The sequence below is a fragment of the Petaurus breviceps genome, unplaced genomic scaffold, assembly GCF_028583685.1.
Source record: "Petaurus breviceps papuanus isolate PSGF00001 unplaced genomic scaffold, PetGlider_PUasm1.0 229, whole genome shotgun sequence".
NCBI lineage: Eukaryota > Metazoa > Chordata > Mammalia > Diprotodontia > Petauridae > Petaurus > Petaurus breviceps.
This window is the reverse complement of record NW_027185903.1, coordinates 2,480,078-2,504,436: the sequence shown is the minus strand read 5'-3', so window position 1 is coordinate 2,504,436 and position 24,359 is coordinate 2,480,078. Positions and strand designations below refer to the sequence as shown.

The 24,359-nt window shown below is 39.3% G+C and overlaps 1 protein-coding gene across 1 annotated transcript in view; it reads right to left on the bottom strand.

Moving 5' to 3' along the window:
• The window catches only part of LOC138167345 (acyl-coenzyme A synthetase ACSM1, mitochondrial-like), a 55,298-nt gene extending 33,813 nt beyond the window's left edge, over window positions 1-21,485 (bottom strand). The window contains 5 exon segments of the mRNA XM_069096070.1: window positions 4,376-4,516; window positions 6,806-7,013; window positions 10,926-11,136; window positions 14,500-14,768; window positions 21,334-21,485. Of these exon segments, the coding sequence (XP_068952171.1) occupies window positions 4,376-4,516; window positions 6,806-7,013; window positions 10,926-11,136; window positions 14,500-14,700 (761 nt within the window). The 5' untranslated portion in view covers window positions 14,701-14,768; window positions 21,334-21,485.
• Window positions 21,486-24,359: the final 2,874 nt, after the last annotated feature.

Sequence of the window (24,359 nt, the reverse complement as noted above, 5' to 3'; positions counted from 1 at the left end):
GAAGGTTGGCACCTTCTCTGAAACTTACAAACTTATATAAAGCAGATAACAAGGTAACTCTAGAGGGGAAGGCACTTGAAACCAGGGGGACCAAAAAATGACTAAGGCAGAAGGTGGTGCCTGAGTTGAATCTTGAAGGAAACTAGGAGTTCTAATAGGAAGAGGTGAAACTCTAAGACTTTAGGTTGCAGATCATTTGCTGATCTGATTTGGTAATAATAGGGAACAAAACTGGCTCTTGGAGTCAGGAGGACCTGAGTTCAAATCCTGCCTCAGACACTTGATGCACTTACTAGCTGTGTGACCTTGGTCAAGTCACTTAACCCTAATTGCCTTCCCTTTTCCCCTCCAAAATAATAAACAACCTCCCCCCAAAACAACAACTAACATTTATATTATGCTTACTGTACATATGCCAGTCACTGTGTCAAACACTTTATAATGATTATCTCTTTAATCCTCACAACAACCCTGGGAGGTAAGCTCCCTACATCCGTAAATCATAAGCATGGTCTAAAGAATAACTGGGAAATAAAAATAAGTGGGAATAATAAAATAATAATAAAAAATAAGTGGGAAAATAAATGGTAAATTTGTGGAACTGAGAAAACAAGGATTACTGGAGTCAGAACTGGATGGATGCTCCTAGAGAGTCAGTGCTTAGTGGTCGCATTGGTAAGAACTAGGTTTATGGTGATGAAAGTATCATTGATTGACAGGAGTCATTTAGAGGACGGGAGTACTAATTTATTTATTTAGCAGACATTGACTGTGTGGAGATAGAAAGGTAAGATAGGGCTTCTGCCTTCAAAGAGTTTCCAATATAGATAAGACGTACACAAAAATAGGGGGGACACTATGGTGGAAAGAGGTCTAGATTTGGGGTCAGCAAAGACCTGGGATTGAATCCTGCCCCTGACACTTGCTATAACAGTGAGGTCATGGGCAAGTCAGTTCACCTTTCTAATTCTCAATTTATTCATCTGTTAAATGGAGATAACAATGGTCAGTGCTAACCCCTAGGGTTGCTGAGAGAATCAAATGTGGTCACATATGTAGAAGTACTTGGTAAACCTCAAAGTATCACAAAAGTATTTGCTCTTATGGTTAATTATAATACAAGGTGAAAATAAGAGAAGTACTAAGTGCTATGATAGAAGAAAGGAGGGAGTCAGCTCTAGCTGGGGAGGAGGCAGGGAAGGCTTTATGGAGAAGGCAGCATTTGAACTGAGCTTTGAAGGTCTAGGGCAGGGGTAGGGACCCTGCAGCGTTGAGGCCATATCTGGCCTTCTAGGCCCTTGGGTGTGACCTTTTGACCGAGTGCATGTTTTACGGAACAGATCTTTTTATTAGGGGCATTTGTTCTGTGAAGTTTGGATTTAGTCAAAGGGTCACACTTGAGGATCTAGAGGGCCACATGTGGCCTGGAGGCCACAGGTTCCCCAACCCTGGTCTAGGAAGTAGAGTTGTATGTGATGTGGATAAGGGCATCTTAGGCAAAGAGAATATCATTGAGCAAACATACAAAAAAGAAAAAAGTACAAAATGTATTCAGGGAATATCAAGTAGTTCAATTTCACTACAACAAAAGGTAAGGGAAGAAGGAATAAAGAATTAGTTTTCAAACTTAGTAAAAAATTAGAATGTGAAAATAAATTGGAGTTAGGTTGTAATGGGCCTTGAATGTCAACTAACAAACTTGTATGAGTCACTTGGTAATAGGGAGCCATTGAAGGTTTCAGAACAGGAGATTGGTATGATCAAGATTGGTACTTTAGGAAGATTAATTTGGCAGCAGTATAGGTTAAATTGGAATGGGAAGAGATTGGAGAAAGGAAGGCCTTTTAGGAGGCTATTTTAGTAGTCTAGGTAAGAGGAAACCAGTAGTGTGCTGTATTAGTGACAGTGGGAATGCAGAGGAAGTGTTAGAGGTGAATGATATTGTGATGATTAACTCAGCAAGGACATGGTGCCTGGACATGGGGATGGTAGGTAGAGGCAAGAGTCAAAGATGACACAGAACTTTTGATCCTGGGTGATGGTGCTATTATGTTGAGTTTGTCCAAAGTAGTGACAAGGAACACAGAGAGATCACTGAGGGGGGTAGGGTGGGGGACGGTGGGGGTGTGGAAGAACCAGAATAAGAGTTTCACCTTCCCCCTCCCTTACTGGTATTATCAACATACCTTTTCTGAGGATCATGCTCTATACTAATGGGTGGTCTTTGACTCAGGAAGATGAGGCTTTTGCCCCAATGATAGGGAATGAAGAAGGAGGGAGTTGTGAGGTATAGTTAAAAGTCTTTCTTTGGTTCCTCTTGTGAAACAGTCAGGGAATGATGGAGTATTTGTGTAAGGTGGGGCAGGGACTTGAAAGAAATGGAAATTCAGGTCTGACAGTTTTTGAGGCTTTGGTTCAATCACTGGAAAATAAAAATAATTTTATTAAGTCATAGAAACTAATAGGTATTGGAACCATGATTTTCAGTGATATAGGGAACTCTGAGATGAGGAAAATCCCTTTTCAAATGAATTGCCTAGAACATTGAAAGGTTAACTGTCTCACTGAGAGTCTTGCTTTCTGTGTGGGCCACAAGAAGGATTTGAATTCAAGTCTTTGTATCTCTGAAACTGTCTCTCTATCCCTCATATCACCATGACTTTCAGAGTCATAGAGAATATTATAGGATAATAGAGCTTCAAAGGATTTCATAAATTATCTACTCTGCTGTTGTCCACTTGCTTCAGTTGTGTCTAACTCTTTGTGATCCTATTTGGAGTTTTTTTGGGCAAAGAAACTAGAAAGGTTTACCATTTGCATCTCCAACTCAGGAAACTGAGGCAAACAGGGTTAAGTGACTTGCCCAAGGTAACTCGGCTAGTAAGTGTTAAGCGTCTGAGGCTGGATTTGAACTCAGGTCCTCCTGACTCTAGGGCCGGTGCTCTACTCACTGTGCCACCTAGCCGTCCCTACCCTATCTACTCTTAATCCCCTCCTTTTAAGGTCATGGAGGCTAGGAAAGGAATGATTAGTGTCTGAACTGAGACTTGAATCCAGATCTATCTGATATCAGGGCTAATCCTCTTTCCTCTGTGCTACCATGTCTGGCTCTGTTTTCATTTGGTCCTTTATATATGTCTCTTAGAATCAAAATTATCTGGGTCATGATTCAGCCAAGAAACAAAAAAAGAATATTTGGGTTCGGATTTCAACCAACAAGTTCTGTACTGTTTGTTTTGGTTCTAGGGTGGGAGAGGAGGTTGATGGATTAGTTTAAATCCTTGAGGTAGCCTATAGCTGTGAGTCAGAGTCTAGCTTGACCATATGGCAATTGAAGTTATTACCTCTTGTTTTGCTAGTGCTATAGGCAGTGTGGTAGATAGAATGCTGGTCTTGGACTCAAAGAAAACCTGAGTTCAAATACCATCTCAGATACTTTCCAGCTCTGTGACTCTGAGCAAGTCACTTTATCTCCCTCAGAGAGTTTCAGTTTCCTCACCCATGAAATAGGCATGATAATAGTGCTCATTTCAGATGAGAGAATATATAAGGTACTTGGTAAACCTGAAAGTGCTTTATAAATGCTGACTATGATTATTATTCCAAGTCAGGCATTGGAGCTTCTCATATAATACATTGAAATACCAGGAAATGATCAATGGGGGAATGGCTAAACAAGTTGTGGTATATGAATGTAATGGAATACTATTGTGTTATAAGAAATGCTGAACAGGCAGACTTCAGAGAAATCTGGAAAGACTTATATGAACTGATGCAGAGCGAGGGGAGCAGAACCAGGAGAACATTGTACGCAATTACAGACACATCGTATCTGTGATGACTGACTTCGATAGACTGGGCTCCTCTCAGCAATGCAAGGCTACAAGACAACTCCGAAAGACTCATGATGGAGAGGGCTATCCACATCCAGAGAAAGAACTACAGAGTCTGAATGCAGATGGAAGCAAGCTACTTGCTCTCTCTCTCTCTCTTTGTTTTGTTTTTTAATACCAGGGAATGGCCTTTAATCAGGAACAGATAAAGTTTTACAGACTGTTTTAATCAATATTATCCAGTTTGAAAACCCTGTACCTGACTTGCAAAATTCATTTTTCTTCCATATCGCTGCATCTTAACTTTTTCCTCCCAAATAGTCTCAGTCTTATAGGTTTCAGCAAACATTAAATGTTCATTTCTAGGCACAAAAAAACTAGGAAAAATGCAATCAGAGGGAACCAGGGGAGAAGCATAATTAATTAATATTCTTTTAGATCTGATTTTCATTAGGCCTGCCTTAGTTTAAGCCCAGGGTCTGTGGCTGAGGCTCTGACAGTCCCCTTGCTCCCCCCTTCACTGCTCCCCAGCCTTCCCTTACGTAGATGGGAAACTTGATCTCAGTGAAAGCCCATTCATATGCAAGACCATCTTGGGGGAGCCTGTAGTTCCACTGGTGAAGAAGATAGTCATAGGCTCTTGTAATTTTGTCTTTACGCAAGCGTGGTCCACAGATGCAGCTCTGTAAGGCATTTGAGATGAAATGACAGTCATTAGCTTCATTGTTCTGCATTCTCTTGAGAGGAATAAAATGGATGCTAGAGCATGGATATGGGCAGGTAGTTGGTGCCATAGAGCACAGAATGCCAGACCTGGAATCGGGAAGACTGAGTTCAAATCTAGCCTCAGATGCCTAGTGGATGTGACTCTGGGCAAGTCACTTCACCCTGTTTGCCTCAGTTTCCTCATCTGTAAAATGAGTTGGAGAAGGACATGACAAACCACTCCAGTGACTCTGCCAAGAAAACCTCAAATGGGGACCCAGAGAGTCAGAAATGACTGAAAAAGACTGAATAACAACAAAATCCCCAGAGTGTTTAACATGTTCTTGGAACATAGTAGTTGCTTAATAAATGTTTATTAAAAAGAATTCTCAAAAATAATGTTTTTAAATACATAGAATAAAATACATAGGATTACAGAGGAGCCCAATTATGATTAAATATTTATCAAAATGTTTTAAAAATGTAGACTGGCCCTTGTGCTAGGGGGTCCTCTACTTGACCAAGTGTGTGAATGTTGGGGGGGGGGGAAGTGTGGTATTGTGGAGGGAAAACTGTATTTGCAGTCACAGGACCTGGTTTCAAATCTTGTCTTTCTACCAATTTTTTGGTTCTGATTCTATGATCCTGTGATTTAGAGGATGGATACCCACATTTTTTCAAAGTAGGCCCACATGAATAAAAATTTATAGGCATGCAGGCTCTGTAAATTTAATCACATGGTTTACTTATTACATTTTTTTTTGTTGTAGTTTAGTCATTTTATTAATGTCCAACTTTATGACCCCATTTGGTGTTTTCTTAGCAAAGAAATTGCAGTGGTTTGACATTTCCTACTCCAGGTCATTTTCTAGGTGAGGAAACTGAGGTAAATAGGATTAAATAATTTGCCCAGGGTCACAGAGAGAGTAAATGTCTGAGGCCATATTTAAACTAAGGAAGATGAGTCTTTCTGACTCCAGGCCATTGCACCACCTAGCTGCCTTTGTTACATTTACCTTCAATTAAAATGACTAAATGATGAAAACCTTCTAGACACCTGGTAACAATCACTCACATAATGTTACAAGTATTAGCAGGTTACAGGTAATACCCTAGTAGCTTACAAGTTGATGTGGGCCAGTGAATTAAGTTAAACATATTTTTCTTCTTTTTCAAAGAATCTCCAAAATGTTCAAATGTAGTAACTAGCAATTCTACAGCACCCTGAGCAAGCAGCAAAAAAGTGCCCCCAAATAAACTTTTTTTTGCCAGGGGAATGCAGGGCAGTTGGGGTTAAGTGACTTGCCCAAGGTCACACAGCTAGTAAGTGTTAAGTGTCAGAAACTGGATTTTAATTCGGATCCTCCTGACTCCAGGATTGGTGCTCTATTCAATGTGCCACCTTGCAGTTGCCCCAAATAAACTTTTAGACAAATTTACTTGATGGAGGAAGGGAAACTACAGAGAATAATATCAGATCTTTGGAAGGGATTCTGGAATGAGAGACCCTGGCACATTGCCTTCTGATAGGGAGATAGAACCCTTGGGACATATACTGCTGCTGAGGGGCCTTCTGCAGGGAGAGAGGGAAGGGTGGGCTCAGTCCAGGTTGGACCTCACCTTCTACTCACCTGTTGGAGGGGTGTATAGAAACATGTCACCTGGTAGCTTTGAATGCTAAATAAGTATTCTTGCTAACTAGGTGCTAAGCTCAGTTTTTTTCAACCTATTGCAGTCATCTAAGTGTTTTTGGCACCCTTTAAATTTCTACTCCCAGAAGCAAAGTCCCGGTTGCCCTCCCTAGATACAACTTTGCACTGTTAGACTCTGTGGTTCAGAGGGTTAGGAAATATAGAGCTTAAAGGGACCTTGGACCTTGTTTTATTTTATTTTTATTTTTTTTAAAGCAATTGGGTTTAAGTAACTTGCTCAAGGTTACACAGCCAGCTTTTTTGTGTGGGTGTTAAGTATCTGAGGCCGGAACCAATCCTGGATCCTCCTGACTCTGGGGCTGGTGCTCTTACTCACTGTGCCACCTAGCCGCCCCTTGGACCTTTTTATAAATGAGGAAACTGTTTCTGAGAGAGGAAGTGATGTGCCTAGTGTCATACAGTTGTTCATAGAAAATTTGGTACTTTAATTTTGGCCTTTTGACACTCAGTCCAGGATTCTTTCAATGACACCATACTGCTTCTTAGTACTTCAGAAGAGACATTCAAGTTTCCCAGAGTTCCCCCTGATCATGGTTAGAGGAGTTACAGACTCACTTAAGTAGTGTCTTAAAGTCTAGCCACCCATCTCGGCTATTCTCAGATACCAGAAGCTTGGTTTTCAGCTGAGGGCAGTCAGAGGCCACAGAGTCCACGGCTGGGGCCAAGCTTTCACTGGTCACGATGCATTTGGCCTTTGATGATAGCAGCCGGTAGAGGATGTCTCTGGCTGTCAACTGGGTTGCTCCAGGTAGTAAAACAAGTCCTGAGCAAAATAAATGTTGTAGGATTTTTAGATCTGGGCCTTAGCTAACCCTCTCATTTTCTAGTAGATCCAGAGGAAGGAAATAACTAACTCAATTTCACACGTTGAGTTTGTGACAGAAGAGAGATTAGAATATAGTGGATAAAATACTGAACTTGGCTTTAGGAAAAGCAGGGTTTGGATCATCTCCTGACACTTGTGAAAACATGTGACCTCTCAACCTATCTAAACCTTTATTTTCTCATCTGCAAAATGGGGCTAATGATGACTGTAGCACCTACCTCATAAAGATTCTTTGTGAGATTCCAATGAGATAATGCATGTAAAGTACCATATACATGTCAGATATTATTAATTCAGATCTATTCAATCCAGCCCAGCACACTTTCCCCTAAGTTTTTCATATTCTAGTTCCCTAAGGTCATGCTTCCTGATTGAAAGTTCATAGATAATAGTCATAGACACCAGATAAAAATCATAGCTTGATTGCTAGCAAGTTTCCTGGGCTTCTGGATTCATTTTCATCTTCCTTTTCAGAGCATGAAAAACCATTCTTGGCATACAGCAGGTGCTTAATAAAATGCTTGTTGACTGAGTGATTGATTGTGCCCTGTTTTGTAAGACAGGAACATATTGAAAACACAACACAAAAGACATAATCTGTGAGAGGTAGGGAGGCATAAAGAAAAGAATACTGAATTTGGAGTGTGAAAACCTGGGTTCAAATCTTGATTGTACCTTTTACTTCCTGTGTGTCCTCAGACAAGTCACGTCACATCCCTAGATCTCAGTTTCTTCATCTTTTAAAGGAAGGAGTTTAATTAAACAGTCCCTTCCAGCCTTAAATCCTATGACTCAATGATCCAAAATATAGACTGAATGCTATAGACAAGAAGGGCTATAAGGTTCAGGAGAGAGAAATGACAGTGATTTGGAGCAGTTAAGAAGTACTTCTCAGAGTGGGTAAGCCATGAGCCAGGCATTGAAACCTGAAGAAGATTCTGATAGGCAGAGAAGGGAATGATCTGGACATGTTTCAGGGATAATGAGGACCCCAATTTGTTTGGAGACAAGAGCATGCAGGGAATTGTAAGAGACAAATTTGGAAAAGGTAGATTGAGATAAATCATGAAAAGCCTTGAATACTAGGCTGAAGAGTTTGAGGGATGGTGAAAGAAGTACTGGATCTGGAGTCAGATGCCTGGTTCACATGATTGTTCACATACTGTGTGAACTTGGTCAAGTCTTTTCACTTCTATCTGTTCCAGTTTCTTCATAATTAATAATTTGTTGGTATTCAGTTGTGTCTGACTCTTTATGACCTTATTTGGGGTTTTCTTGACAAAGATACTGGAGTGGTTTGCCATTTCCTTCTCCAGCTCATTTTACATATGAGGAAACTGAGGCAAACAGGATAAAGTGACTTTCCCAGGGTCACATAGCTAGTAAGTGTCTGAGGTCAGATTTGAACTCAGGAAGAAGAGTCTTCCAGACTCCAGGCCCAGCTCTCTATCCACTGTACCACCTAGATGCCCTATTAATAATAGCTAACATTTGTATAACACTATGTGCCTGGTGATGGTGTTAAGCACTTTCCAATTATTACCTGATTTAAGCCTCATAGCAATCCTATGCCAAGTATTCTTCTTCCTATCTTATAGATGATGGAGGAACAGCAGATAGATGCCAAGCCTGAAGTCAGAAAGGCCTGAGGTCAAATCTGACCCAAAACACTTAATTGTATGACCCTGGGCAAGTCACTTAACCCCTATTTGCCTTAGTTTCTGTAAAATGGAAATAATAAAAACATCTACCTCCCAGGATTTTATTGAGAATCAAATGAGGTAATAATTAGAAAGGTTTTTAATGCCATTGCCTGGCATATAGTAAGTGTTATATAAATGCTAGCTATTATGTAGTTATATAGATTTGAACTCAGGAAGAGGAGTCTTCCTGACTCCAGGCCTGGCACTTTATCCGCTATGTAACCAGGCTGCCCTATGTAAACTTGATCAGTTGTATTTATCTCTTCATAACCCTATTTAGGGGTCAAAGATACTGGAGTGGCAAACAGAGTTAAGTGACTTGCCCAAGGTAACACAGCTAGTAAGTCTCTGACAATTGCTATCAGGATCTTATTCCTTTCTATTTAATATTTTGCAGACTATTGCACAGATGAGAAAACAACTGCTTTTTGCAGTTAAATAGAACCATTAGGATATGAACTGGCCATCTGTAAGCACACTGAAAGCATTCCTGGTACAATTCTGGCAGCAGATTTGATTTTCTTAGGTTTCTATATTTAAAAATTTTTGGTTCCATGTAGCTTGTAGATTGATTATGAGTATTTGGGATGGTGATAATCTATCAAAACATAGCACTTAAATTTCTGTGTATCAATGTTATATCTCAGTGATTATGATAATGATCTGGTTCCAATACAGTTTATTGATTGAATTCTCCAAGTTATTTTCAAATCTGTACTAGTATAGATAGCTAGAGGGTGCAGTAGATAGAGTGTCAGGCCTAGAGTCAGGAATACCTGAGTTCAAATCACTCCCTAGACACGTATTAGTTGTATGACTTTGGTCAAGTCACTTAACCTTGTTTGCCTCAATTTCCTCATCTACAAAAATGAGCTGGAGAAGGAAGTGGCAAATCACCCTAGTGTCTCTGCCAAGAAAACCCCAAGTGGGATCATGAAGAGTCAGACATGACTGAACAGCAGCAACAACTTGTACAGGACTTTATCACCTTTGAGTTCATGATAGAGAGTGAGCTTCTGATCTATAATTCTAGCCACCACTCCTCTTACTCCTTTAGGAGGCTTTAACCTCTTCATTTCTATTTCCAGCTGCTGACTAAGGGAAGTTAGAATGTCTAACATGCCTTTTCTTTCTAGATACTTTTGTTAATGCTACTTTTTAAATTACTTAAATTGGGGAAAATGGTGTTCAAATTTTTAATTGGGTGTCAATAATCTTCTCAAGTCACTTCTGCCACGATGGTGTCTACATTGAGGGATATTCCTCGATAGCTTCACCTCCCCTCCTCTGGCTTTTACTGTGATAATATATATTGCTGTGTTCTGGTCCTGAAATGTTTTCACACTTTCTGTCAAATACTACAGCACAATGCATTCACTCGTGATGGCTACAGTTGATACTAGCTTTTAAAAATTAGTCTCCTTGAGATAAGAGTCAGAGTATATAATAAGTATAAATCTCTCTCTCTCTCTCTCTGTCTCTCTCTCTCTCTCTGTCTCTCTGTCTCTGTCTCTGTCTCTCTCTCTCTCTCTCTCTCTCTCTCTCTCTCTCTCTCTCTCGCTCTCTCTCGCTCTTTCATTTTGGACATGGCCAATATAAAATTTGTTTTGCTTGACCAACATTTGTTTGCAACAGGTTTTTGTTTTTCTTTCACTCTGGTGGGGAAGTGAAAGGGATTTTTGTTGATTGAAAAAAATATTTAAAATTACTCTCCTTTGGTATAAAGAATTAGTTTACTGGTTGGGTTCATGTTGTCAAACTCTAAAAGAGGTTTTTTTTTTTTCCTTCATTATTCTGGGGTTAGAGTGTTCATTTAAAAAAATTAAAAAACATCATTTGAGACTTTAGTGCATTTTTGATGACCCCTTTCTTTATTAGGTATAATTTCTGGATATATTAGGTCAAAATTTTCAGTGACTTGAGATTTGCTTTTCTCTCATCATATTTTTAGGACCTACTCAATTTCATATATTATTTCCCCTCATTTAGGTTAAGGTTTATATTTTTAGAAATGATTTCCTACAATAATTGGCAATACATTGTTGGATGAGCTGGGACTGAGGGTGCCTGTGACAAAGAGTGTCATGAAACCCTTGCCTATTAACTGGTGAGATTTGTTTCCTGGGGACTAAGCTTGATCACTGACCTGCCCGAATACAGCCCACTGTCACCAGCCACAGGTCGGGAATCCGGGGCAGGATCACAATCACTCGGTCTCCTCGCTGCAGGCCACAGGTCTCCGTTAATATGCTGGCGGCTTGACGGGTCAACTCACCCAGTTCCTGGAAGTTCCATTTCACTTCATCCCCTCTGTCATTCACCCACCACAGGGCAGGGAGTGGGTCTCTTTTGCCCTCCTGTGGTCAAAATCGCGCGGTTAAAACAGGTTGTTTACAGACCCAGATGCCCATTGCCTCTTACCCTGTCTATTGTAATAGTCTTTCAGTTGGTTTTCCTGCCTCCAATCCACACTCTACTCAGTTGCCAAAGTGATCATATATAGGTCTGACCATGTTACTTGCTTGCTCAAAAATGCCAGTGTCTCCCTGTTAGTTCCAGGATAAAATATTAGGTCTTTTGGTATTCAAAGCACTTTGTAATCTGGTTCCTTCCCATCTTTCCAGTCTTTTTATATATTATTCCTCTCTATTCCCTCTACAATCCAGCTATGCTGTTCTTGATACAGGACACTCCATTTCCTATCTCTGTGCTTTTGTCTTGGCAGTACCCCATACCTAAAATGCCCTCTCTTTCTTCTCATCTCTGCCTCTTAGTTTATGTGACTTCCTTCTAGTCCCTGCTCCAATCTCACTGTTTGCAGAAGGTTTTTCTCTTGCAGCTCTTTGTGCCTTCTTCTCTGACACAGCTTTCCTCCTATTCTATCAGAATTTTATTTAGAATTTTTGAATCAATAGTCATTAATTATATTGGTCTTTAGCTTTCTTTGGTTTAACTATCCCTAAACTTTGGTTTAACCAACCATATATTTTTCTCACAAATGGATTTTGCTAGAGTGATTTATTTCTTAATCTTTTGAATAATTTGCATAGTATTGTTATTAATTATTCTTTAAAGGTTTTATAGAACGTTCCTGTAAATTCAACTAGGTAGCACAGTGGATAGAACACTGGGCCTGGAGTCAGGAAGACTTAAGTTAAAATCTGATCTCAGACATTTACCAGCTGTGTGACCCTGGGCTTAGCCTCTCTCTGCCTCAGTTTCCTTATCTGTAAAATGAGAATCATAATAGCATCTACCTCCCATGGTTGTTGTGAGGATTAAATGAGAAAATAGTTAAAAAATGCTTAGCACAGTGGCTGGCATACAGTAGGCACTATATAAATGCTATTTGTTATTATCATATAATTGTTGCTGTCTACTCCTTATATTTCTTAAATGTTCCTTGTTATCAAGTTGAGAATACGAATTCCTTGAAGGAAGAGACTGTTTCTACCTTTTTCTCTGTGTTTCCACTCTTGACTACAGTGCTTTTTTTGTTTTCAGTTGCTTCAGTCCTGTCTGGCTCTTTGTGACCCTATTAGGGGTTTTCTTGGCAGAGGTACTGGAGTGGGGAGCCATTTCTTTCTCCAGCTCATTTTGGTAGATCAGAAAATGGAGGCAAACAGGGTTCACACAGCTAAGGCCAGCTCTGAACTCAGGGAGAGGAATCTCCCTGACTTTAGGCCTGTCTCTCTATTTATTGTGCCACGAATGCTTAGCTTGTTTTAAATGTTTAACAAATGGTTTTTGATTCGTTGAAAAAACAATCAATTACTGGATTTAGAAAGTAAGAACCCTATGGCAGAAACTGGGCAAAGACCAATATCTTGCACTGTATACCAAAATAAAGTCTAAATGGGTCCATGGTTTAAATATAAAGGTTGATACTATAAGCAATCTGGGAGAACAAGGAATAGTTTACCTGTCAGATGCATGGAGAAGGAAAGAATTTATGACCAAACAAGAGATAGAGAGCATTATAAAATGCAAAATGGATAATTCTGATTACATGAAATTGAAGTTTTTGTACAAACAAAGCCAATGTAACCAAGATTAGAAGGGAAGCAGAAAATTGGGAAAGAATTTTTACAACCAGTGTCTCTGATATTTCTAAAATATACAGAGAACTGAGTCAAATATAAAAGAATGCAAGTCATTCCCCAATTGATAAATGGTCAAACTCAGACAGTTTTCAGAGGAAGAAATTAAACATATCTATAATCATACAAAAAAATGCTCTAAATCACTACTGATTAGAGAAATGAAAATTAAAACAACTCTGAGGTACCACATCTCACCTGTCATATTGGCTAACATGACAAAACAGGAAAATTATAAATATTGGAGATTTGGGAAAATTGGAACACTAATGCATTATTGGTGGAGTTGTGAACTGATTCAACCATTCTGGAGAGCAATTTGGAACTATGCTCAGAGGGCTATAAAAATGTGCATACCTCTTGACCCAGCAATACCACTTCTAGGGCTGTATGCCAAAAAGATCATACAAGTGGGAGGAGACCAGTATGTACAAAAATATTTATAGCAGCTCTTTTTGTGGTGGCAAAGAATTGGAGATCAATGGAATGCCCATCCATTGTGGAATGGCTAACCAAGTTGTGGTATAGGAATGTAATTGAATACTATTGTGCTATAAGAAATGAGGAACAGACAGACTTCATAATAACCTGGAGAGACATATAAACTGATGCCGAGTGAAAGGAATAGAATCAGGAGAACATTGCACACAATTACAGACACATCGTATCTGTGATGACTCAGCAATACAAGGTTACAAGACAACTCCAAAGGAATCATGATGGAAAGGGCTGTCCACACCCAGAGAGAGAGACTTATGGAGTCTGAATGCAGATGGAAGCACACTACTTGCTCTCTCTCTTTTCTTTTGTTCTTTCTTTCTCGTCGTCCATTCCATTGTTTATAATCCTTCTTTACAGCTTGACTAATGTTTAATGTGAAGATATTTATAGAGCCTATATTTGATTGCATGTTGCCATGGGGGGGAGGAGGGGGAGAGGAAGGGGAGAAAATTTGGAACTAAAAAGCTTGTGGAACTGAATGTTGCAAACTAAAAGTTAACAGATAAATAATTTTTTTTAAAAAAAGTAAGGACCTTTAATAATAAAATATTTTGTAGACAAGGAAAGATGTTAGAACATTGGCTTTCCACCTGTGAGTTGTCTGCTTCTGTCCTCTGCATGTTTTGCATCAGACTGGCGGTCCCTGGTGGGTGCTGCCATGCCTGTCCTATTTGTTCAACACAATCAGCACCTGTTGTTGTTTGGTTGTTCAGTCTCATCCAATACTACAATCAGTACCTAGTAGATGCTTAATGGAACAGATGGAAAAAGTCACACAATGAATGCCAATTAGACTCACTCTTCCAGAGCACAGTGGGCATGTGAAAACTTCAGTCCCAAGTGCATCTTTACAGACCTGTCTTGGTTCAACCCACCTATCTGTGGATAGGCTTAGGTGCCCTACATTAGTGTTAGGACACAGTGTTAAGCATTTCCAGGGATATAGCTGTTTCTTAGGCATAAGACTACCATTTGCCACCAAATTGGACACAGTTTTCTTAGGCCAGAAGCCAGAGAATATCCTTCTACAAGTAGATGGTTAAGGACCAAGCTCAGTCTGATTTCCCTTTAACTCAAATTTCTTTTCTACACCCCCCCCCCCGAGAAGTTCCCCATCACCTTCTCCATATGTGGCCAGTGATCCATCACATCACCAGCAAAATTAAATTTTTGGGGGATTTCAAAGTCTCCCCATTGTGGTGTCTCTGTCCTTGAGAAAGACTGGGCAAGAAGGTTCCTGGGACGAGGGCGAAGGGAACCATAGGTTGGCCAGGGAACCCACAGGCCTTGGAGCACTTGGCATCTTGTCAGCAACTGCATTACCAGGAGAGCTTCAGAGATGAGGAGTCAAGGGAAGTGCTCACTCCTTGTGGATAGGCTCACTTTATCTGCCACAGAAGGAAACAACCATCAGGTTAATTATTTCTTAGAAATATAGAAATACTAGTTCCAGCATTAGTGAATCTGAGTTATTCATAAAACATAAGTCCTTAACTTATGAAACCTGTCAGGAAAATTGACTGTGTTTATCCCAAATGGGGAGCCCCTACAAGGGCATTATTGTATACCCTGTCATTGAATTTTAAGACCCTAGCTCTTGAATAGGCTGTTTAGATCAGTGGATGTAACACTAAGTTGATATCCATAGCAGCTGCTATGAATATACGTACATATTTGAAGGGTAGATTTGCAAAATATAATAAACTCTCTTCCTCAAGGACAAAACCAAAATATTTATTTGGAACATCACTATTAGGATACCAGGAGGTAAGATTTAGCAAGGTACTCATCATCAATCCAGGGAGAGCTGACATCTTAAGCATTCTTTCTCTCAGTTCTCCCCACAAATAAGTTCCCCTAGGCAAGTTCCTCCCTCTGCTCTTTGGTCTCCCATTGGGCAAGCTTCTCCCACACTGGGCTCCATGTGACTATGGCTGTATTCCAACTGTTAGCTGGGCCAGAGATCAAAGCAAGGCCTATTAATAGGGAGGGCAGATCTTCTTATTCCATTAACATTACAGTGGTCCCCAAAGTTTTGTGGTCACACACCTTTATCAGCAAAAAATGTTTTTAAAGGATGAGCCTCCAATATGTGCACATTACTTATTTATAAAATATAATGAAATGGCATAGTGCAGTGGATGGAGAGCTGACCTTGGAAGGAGCAAGACCTGACTTCAAGTCCCATCTCTCTCATATACTAGCTGTGTGACTCAGAAAGTCTCTCAGTACAAGTTTCAGGGAATTATGCTGACATGTGTTGGCAGAGGGAATTTCCTCATCTGGGAGTTTCTTAGATCAATGTAATCATAGGTCCAAGTTTCTCTTCTACAAATTATTTATGTGCACTATTATACTGATAATTATGTATATGATAATACCCAAAAGAGAAATTAAAAAGGATGAGATAAAAGAGAAAATAATGTTTGACCCTAAAATCTATTTGGAACCATGGGAGTTCATGGAATAGGGGAGTGACATGAAGTGACCTATACTTCTGGAAAATCATTTTGGCAGCAGTTTGGAGGATGGGTTGGGTGTAGGGGCAGGGTTGAGGCAATGTAAGTAATTAGGAATCCACTGCAATGATACAGAAGAGAAAGATTAATTTTGTTGGTGTCTGTGTAAGAGGAGAGAAGGGCACATTTGTGAAGCGTATTCTTGAGGAAAGACAAGATCGAACAATTCATTGTATATGTGATTTGAACATTCGATATGTGGTTTGAGTTACAGTGAGGAGTTCACTGACTTTAGCTTTTATGTGACAGTTCAAGGGGAAGTCACCAGACACACATTATAAATTTCACTAACTTCCAATTTTGTCTAAGGTAGATTGGGAGAGTTTGAGTCTAGAAAACATCATGCGACACTATTAACAGTGCTTTGGTTTGCGGATGGAATCTTGCATTGCTGGAGGAATCCCCAAAGGCTCTATGTATCCCTCTTGTAGTCTGTGCCCTTCCTACATTTCATTGATCCTGGTCTAAATATCCCCAGTTAATGAGCATCTTATTTATGGTTTCTGTTGTGAATTATGATCATTTGTTAGCGTAGGCCACATAGAACAACTTTCTGAGAACTACCATTTAACAAAAATAATAGTTGGACTATGATACCAGAAAAGAACACAGTGTATACACTTCTATTTATTGGTTTGGTTTTAGTCATATGGCCAGTGTGTGCCAGATTCAGGATGTGAACCTAGTTCCTTCTGAATCTCAAGGGCAGCTACCTATCTGGTACACCCCACAGTGTAATTTATACATCTGTTGTCAACTTCAATCATTTTCATGAAATGAGTTTTTTCCCTCCATTCCAGCCATCTGTGCCTCTTATAAAGAGAAAATGTGTTGGGGTTTTCTCAGATAAGTCTTAATTCGTCAGATAGAATTCCAGATTCAGTCCATATTTTCATCGATAGATGTTTATAATAGATGCACAGGGCCCTCATTAATGATAGGATGAAATATAAATTAATGGGCCTTTACGTTTAAGGCTCACCCCCATCTGACTCCCACCTACTTTCCCAGTATTATTTTATACTCTTTCTCAATTTCAACTTTTTATTAATCTCTCCTTTGGTTTTCAGAATTTCTAATTTGGCATTTAATTGGGGATCTTTTTTTTTTTTTTTTGGTTTTTGGAGGGCAATTGGGGTTAAGTGACTTGCCCGAGGTCACATGGCTAGTTTTTATATTAAGTGTCTGAGGCTGGATTTGAACTCAGGTCCTCCTGACTCCAGGGCCAGTGCTTTATTCACTGCACCACCTAGCTGCCCCAATTGGGGATCTTTAATTTGTTCTTTTTCTAACTTTTAAAATTGAATGCCCAATTCATTGATCTCTTCTTTCTCTATTTTATTCATGTAAGCATTTAGAGATATAAAGCTTAGCTTAAGAATTGCTTTTGCTGCATCCTTTGAGTTTTGGTATGTTGTCTCATTATTGTTATTCTCTTGAATGAAGTTATTGATTGTTTCTATGATTGTTGCTTGACCCATTCATTCTTTAGGATTAGATTATTTGTTCCCAATTAATTTTTAATCTATCTTTCCTTGGTCCTTTATTACATGTAATTTTCATTGCATCATTATCTGGAAAGGATGCATTTAATATTTCTATCTTTCTGCATTGGATTGTGAGGTTTTTATGCCCTAATACACGATCAGTTTTTTTGTAGGTGCCATGTACCACTGAGAAAGAGGCATATTTCTTTTTATCCCCATTCAATTTTCTCCAGAAGTCAACCATATGTAACTTTTCTAAAATTCTATTCATCAATTTAACTTCTTTCTTTTTTATTTTGTGGATAGATTTATCTAGTTCTGAGAGGGGGAGGTTGAGGCCCCCCACTAATAATTTTGTTACCTCTTTCTTCCTATAGCTCCCTTAACTTCTCCTCTAAGAATTTGGAACCTATACCATTTGGTGCATATATACTTAGCAATGATAGTACTTCATTGTCTATGGTACCTTTTAGCAGGATGTAGTTTCCTGCCTTATCTCTTCTAATTGGATCTATTTTTGTTTTGTCCGAGATAGTGATTGCTACCTCTGCTTTTTAAATTTTAGTTGAAGCATAATTTATTCTTTTCCAGCTTTTTACATTTACTCTCTGTGTATCCCTCTGCTTCAAATGTGTTTCTTGTAAATGACACATTGTAGGATTATGGTTCTTAATCCACCCTGGTATCGGCTTCTGTTTTATGGGAGGGTTCATCCCATTCATATTCACGGTTATGATTATTATCTTTGCCTTTCTCTCCATTCTATTTTCCTCCCAGTTTATGCTTTTTCCTCTCCTTTCTCCCTTTTCTTCCTCACTAGAGTTTTGCTTTTGACTCCTACCTCCTTCAGTCTACCCTCCCCTCTATCCCTCCCTTTTCTTCCCCTTCACCCTTACCACTTCTTCCCTCCCTTTTATCTACTCCCTTTTTTTCTTTCCCCTTTCCCCTCCTACTTCCTATAGAGTAAGTTAAATTTCTATACCTAACCGAATATGCTCATCTCCCTCTCTTTTTTCCCTCTACTGTAATAGGTTTTTGTGCCTTTTCATATAATGTAATTTACCTATTTGCCTTCTCCTTTCCTCTTCTCCCAGTACAATTCCTTTTCACCACATAATTTGAATTTTTATCATCATATCAAAATCAATTTATACACACACCCACTGTCTATGTATACCCATTTTAAATGTCATTATAAAGATACAGTTTTAGAGTTACAAGTGTCATCTTCCCTTGTAGGGATGTAAACAGTTTGCCCTTATTAATAACGTGTTGTTTTTTTTCCTTTTCTCTTGAGTCTTGTATTTGAAGATCAAATTTTCTGTTGAACTCTGATCTTTTCATCAGAAAAGTCTGAAAGGCCCCTATTTCATTGAATATCCATCTCCTCCCCTGAAAGATTATGCTCAATTTTGCTAAATAATTGATCCTTGGTTGTAATACAAGCTCCTTTGCTTTATGGAATATCATATTCCATGCCCTCTAATCTTTTAATGTAGAAGCTTCAAGGTTGTGAGTAATCCTGACTTTGCTTCCATGACATTTAAATTATTTCTTTCTGGCTGCTTGCAGTATTTTCTCTTTGACCTGGTAATTTTAGAATTTGGCTACAATATTCCTTAGCATTTTTAATTTGGTATCTCTTTCAGGAGATGATTGGTGGATTCTCTCAATGATTATTTTCCCTTCTGGTTCTAGGACATCAGGGCAGTTTTCTTTGATGATTTCCTGAAAGATTCTGTCCAGGCTTTTTTTTTTATCACGATTTTCAGGTATATCATAATTTTTAAATTGTCTCTTCTGGATCTATTTTCCATATCAGTTGTTTTAGCAGTGAGGTGTTTTACATTTTCTTCTATTTTTTTCATTGTTTTGTTTTTATTTGACTGATTTTTGATATCTCATTAGCTTCCACTTGCCCAATTTTTAACAAATTGCTTTCTTCTATTAGATTTTGTATCTCCTTTTCCATTTGGCCCTTTTTACTTTTTAAGGACTTGTTTTCTAAATCAATTTTTATCCTTCCTTTTCTAAGCTATTGACTCTTTCTTGTATACCTCTCATTTCTTTTCCCATTTTTTTCTTCTACCTCTCTTATTTGACTTTTAAAATCCTTCTTGAGCTCTTCCAAGATGGCTTTTTGAGCTTGAGACTAGTTTTTGAGGTTTCGGATGTGGTTATTTTGACAATGTTGTCCTCTTCTGTATTTGTGCCTTGATCTTCCTTGCCCCATAATAAGAATCTATGGTCATTGTCTGCTTCTGCTTTTTGCTCATAGTGTTTGCCTATTTCTGGGCTTTTAGAGTTGAGCTCTCCTGCTGGAGCACAGAGGGCACTGACCAACTTCTTGTGCTGGGAGCCTGGGACCTGATCACTGGCTTTGTGTGCTGGGGCCTCAGGTGCTGTCAGCTTGCCTGGTACTAAGCTGGAGTCAGCAACCCTAGAGCTTTTGGGGTGGGGGTGGAGAGTTTGACCACCTGGGGGATGCCTGCTCCCTCAGGCCTTGTACTCTAATGTTTAACTGCTGGAGGATGTCTGCTAGGCTGGATCTGTGCCTCCTGAAGTTGTGCTGAAGCTCTGGAAGATCTGGCTGCAGGAGAATGCTGGTGCACATGGTGGTTTTCTGAGCAGTCTGTGCTGAGGCACTCAGGGGTCCTGGTATTGGTGCTTTCCTGCTCTACCACCTGGAGCTCAGCATCTCCTCCTGGTTTGCTGAGGTGGAGCTTGCCACTGGCTTTCTGGGACACCTCTCATCCTGTACTGCTCCCTCTCCCTCAGAGCAAGAGGAGTTTTCCCTATTAATTCTCCCAAGTTTCCTGGGCTACAAGACTGCTGCACCCTGTCTTTCTGCTGGTTCAGCTGTTCTGGTTTTTTTTCCTGGGGCTATATTTTCTGCACTTTCAGAGGTCAATAAGAGAAGGTGACAGCAACTTAATTCTTACTTCACCATCTTGATTCCCAGAAGTGGAAACCTCTCTACTCTTTCTCTTACTTTACATTCCAACCAACCTGGACTATTAGCTGTTTCCTGAATTCAACACTCCATCTCCCTCCTCGAGGCATTCACAGATGCCTTATCCCTAGCCCTGTGCTTATCTTTGCTCTTCTGAATCCTTATCTTCCTTGCAAAGCTTGGCTTAGATGTTTCCTTCTCCCTCTACTGTTGGTATACTTTTCCCTCCTCAATTTTCCTTTTTCTATACTTATTTGTACATGCAGTATCTTTCTTGTGGAATGGAAATTCCTTGAGGTCAGGGACTACTACATTTTTGTCTTATGCCCTCAGAGCTATATAGTATGCTGTATCTAGTAGGTACTATATATTTGTTGAGTTGAATTGGACTCAGCCTTAAGGAAACAGAAGTATGGCCCAAATCTCTACTACATAAACATATGAACAGAATGCCTCAGAAGTTAGTGATCCATGTCTCCTATTTCCTACCACTGCCTTCCCATCTGATATCCACACCAAATTTCTGCACAAAGAAACAGTTAGAAAATACTATAGCAAAGAGGAAATAATTTCGAGGAAGCAGTCTTGCATAGTGGTTTGATTCTTGAATGTGGAGTCAGGAAGTCCTGGTTCAAATCCTACTCCTGACACATTGGCTGTGTGATCTTGGGCTTCATTTAGATGTAACACTGGGGGAGAAGGGTTAGACTGCATGGTCTCTTAAGATCTCTCTAAATCTATTAGCAGACCCACAAACAGGAACAAATCTGTTTCAGCCCACACATCATAAATTTTGGTTGATTCAAATGCCCTTTCTTTTAAGTCTTGTTTATTCCCCATTCTCCCTGCAAGAAAGAGTTAGGCTACTTAATGGTCTTTCTTGATGGTAGGACAAGAAACGGGGATAATGGTGTTAGGTTGCTCCTCTGCTCCCAATTTGCTGATACTGCCTACCTGGCCATCTCATTGCAAAGACCCTAAAGAAAAAACATACCTTTGGTCAGTAGTGAAGAATATCTCAGAAGATGCCAAGAAGTTCCTAGCAAACCCAGGAGAGCAAGGAAATTCTAGGAGTAGATGGGACTGCGAAGGGTTACACAGCAGGATACTGTGTAAATACTCGACAATTAGAACTTTTATTTGGGAAAGAAGAGATGGGTAAAGGAATAAGAGAACTGGCTCACATTTTGTTAGTTAACTATTAAATAGAAAGGAGTGCCAAAGTACAAAAAAGTCAAAGAAAACCTAGATAAAAAAATAATCCATTACAAGGATCGAAGCAGATGAGGTAAAACAGTTCAATCTGATATCCCTCTATGTTTTCCTTCTTCTTCCCCTCTGGTTTCCTTTTAGGCCAAAGATGCTATCAGAACATAGGCCTAAAACTGGAAAGGACCTCAGGACAGATCCAACCTCCTCATCTTCTGTTTGAGGAGATTAGGGCCCTGAGAGATTAAAATGATTGGCCCAGGTGAGATGTGTAAGAGAGAGGATTTGAACCCACATCCGTTGGCTCCAAAGTCATTATTATTCTTTCCCCATTGCCTCCTTAACTTGCTGCATGAGGTATTGGTACAGTACTCTTACAACCCTTGAAATCATTCTACATGTATTCATAAATCCATCTCCAGAAAGAGTTGGTTGACTCTTTACGTTGTGAAGGAAGAAGCATTTGCATTTTAGCTTATAAGGCATTTTTCTTAGCCAGGCATTGCACAATTTGGGACTGGCCTGGCCAGGGTTACATTGGCCACAGGAAGCTTTTCAATGGAATTGGAGAGACTGAACCAAGAGAGCTGAGGTGTAGTTGGAGAAAAGTCACAGCTATTGGGAAGGCTAGCTTCAGCAGTTATCCTCTGCTTTAGAAGAAAAAAGAAACCCTGGCTGCAGGTTACTGGAAAGTGACTATATTTCATGCATAGTTGACATCATATTACTTGTCTACTCAGTGGGCAGAGGAGGGCGTAGAAGGATAGCAAGAATTTGGAACTAAAAATAAAAAAATTCTTAATAATAAATAAATAATAAAAAATTTAAAATCTCCAAAAAAAGTGACTATCCTTTTCTAAGAACTGTGAGAAAGCTCCAGAAAGATTTTTCTGTCTCTACCAGCTCCCCTGTTTGTTATTAGACATACATTTATGATTTGTTTTCTTGCTGTGCTTTAAGTTGCCCCATTATCCTGACTTTGCCTATCTGACTTTCATGGTCTTCACCTCCCCCGTTCAATGAAAGTGATATATGGGGGTGGGGAAGTGGAGACAAGAGCACATAGCAAGAATCAGAGAATGGTGAAAAAAAAAATAAAGAAGGGAGGAAGAAATTGAATGAGCTAGCAGCTCTGGCTGGGAGGGTAACAATGATGATCCCAGAAATTTCACTTTTCCAAAGTATTTTCATATTCCTTGTATCACTGAACCTTGACATTAGCCCTGTGAAGTGGATTGGGCTTTATTCTGTTTGCTTAAGAGACATGGAAACTAACCCCAAGCCTAGGGCTTTTTCCATTGTGCTAAAGTCAGTGAAGAGATCATTGGATTTTGAGTCAGAGGAACCCAGGTTCAAATCTCTGCTCTTTTATTTATCATCTGTATAACTTCAGTTAAATCACTTGACATTTCTTAACCTCAGTTTTCTCACATATGAAAATGAATGGATTGGTCTAGATGCTTTCCAAGATATTTTTCATCCACAGTTTGACTTATGTTGATTTGCCTATACTTTTACAGGTGAGTCTTGTTTTAAGAAAATCCATTCTACAGAAGTGCAAACTTAGAGAACCATAATGTCAGAAGGTACCTCAGAGATAACAGACTACCTAAAGCATGAATTCCTTAGACAAAATCCTTGATTACTGGTCATCTGACCTATTGAGGCAACCCATTGCAATTTTGACAGTTTCAATTAGAAAATTCTTCATTATATTAAGCTGAATTTTGTTTGTCTATATAACTTCCATCTTCTAGTCAGAGTTCAATTCTTTGGGGGCAAGCTGGATAATTTCTCACCCATTTTCCAGGAAAGTCCCTCTGATATTTGAAGACAGAGATAATGTCCTCCATCTCCTCTGCCCCCAAGTCTTTTTGTTGCTAATCTCAACACTCTTGAATCTGGGATCAGCTCTCATTCTTCCTATTATTACCTGGGTACACTTGGGGCAAATCACTTAATTTCCCCAGGCCTCAGTTTCCTTAGATGGCCTTTCAGGTCCTTCTATTTCTTGATCTGTAAACATATGATCTATGTAAGTAGATGAACTTTAAGCTCCCTCCTGACTTTAAATCTATGAATGGATCCTTATATGACATTTTCAAGTTCCCTCATCATCCCTTTGCCCTCCTCTGGACATGTTCCATTTTATTAATGTTTTAAATGAAATATTTCACTCTGGTTATCATATTTCAATTAATGTAGGCTAAAACATTTTATGTACTTTGGTATCTATATCACACTATTGATAGAGTAAATCCATCTTCTACTGAAGCTCTCATGGTTTTCCATATGAGCTGCTATAAAGATACTCCTTTATCCTATATTTATTTAGCTGAATTTTGAGCCTAGGTGCAGGGTTTTCCATTTGTCTCTATTAAATTTCATCTTACTAGACTTGATTCTTTTTTCGAGACAGCTGAAATCTTTTCATTTATAATGTATTAGTCGTCCTTCTCAGACTCTTGTCATTAACTTATATGATGCTAATTCCATTCCTGATTTAAGTCATTCATAATAAATTTAACAGAATTGGTCCCAGGATAAATCCCTGACTGGAGCATTTCACTAGAAATCTCCTTTCAGATTAACATTGATTGATCTACTAGTGGAATTCTTTATGGCTTATTGGACAATCAGTTATGAACTCATAACTATTGGGTCTCTATTGTCCACAAGGATCTCATGACTTTATCAAATGCTTTGCTGATATCCACATGGACTAAGTTCATTGAATACTCTTGATCTTCTAGTTTGGTAACCCTGTCAAGAAATGAAATGAAATCAATCTGCCATGACTTCTTCCTGAAT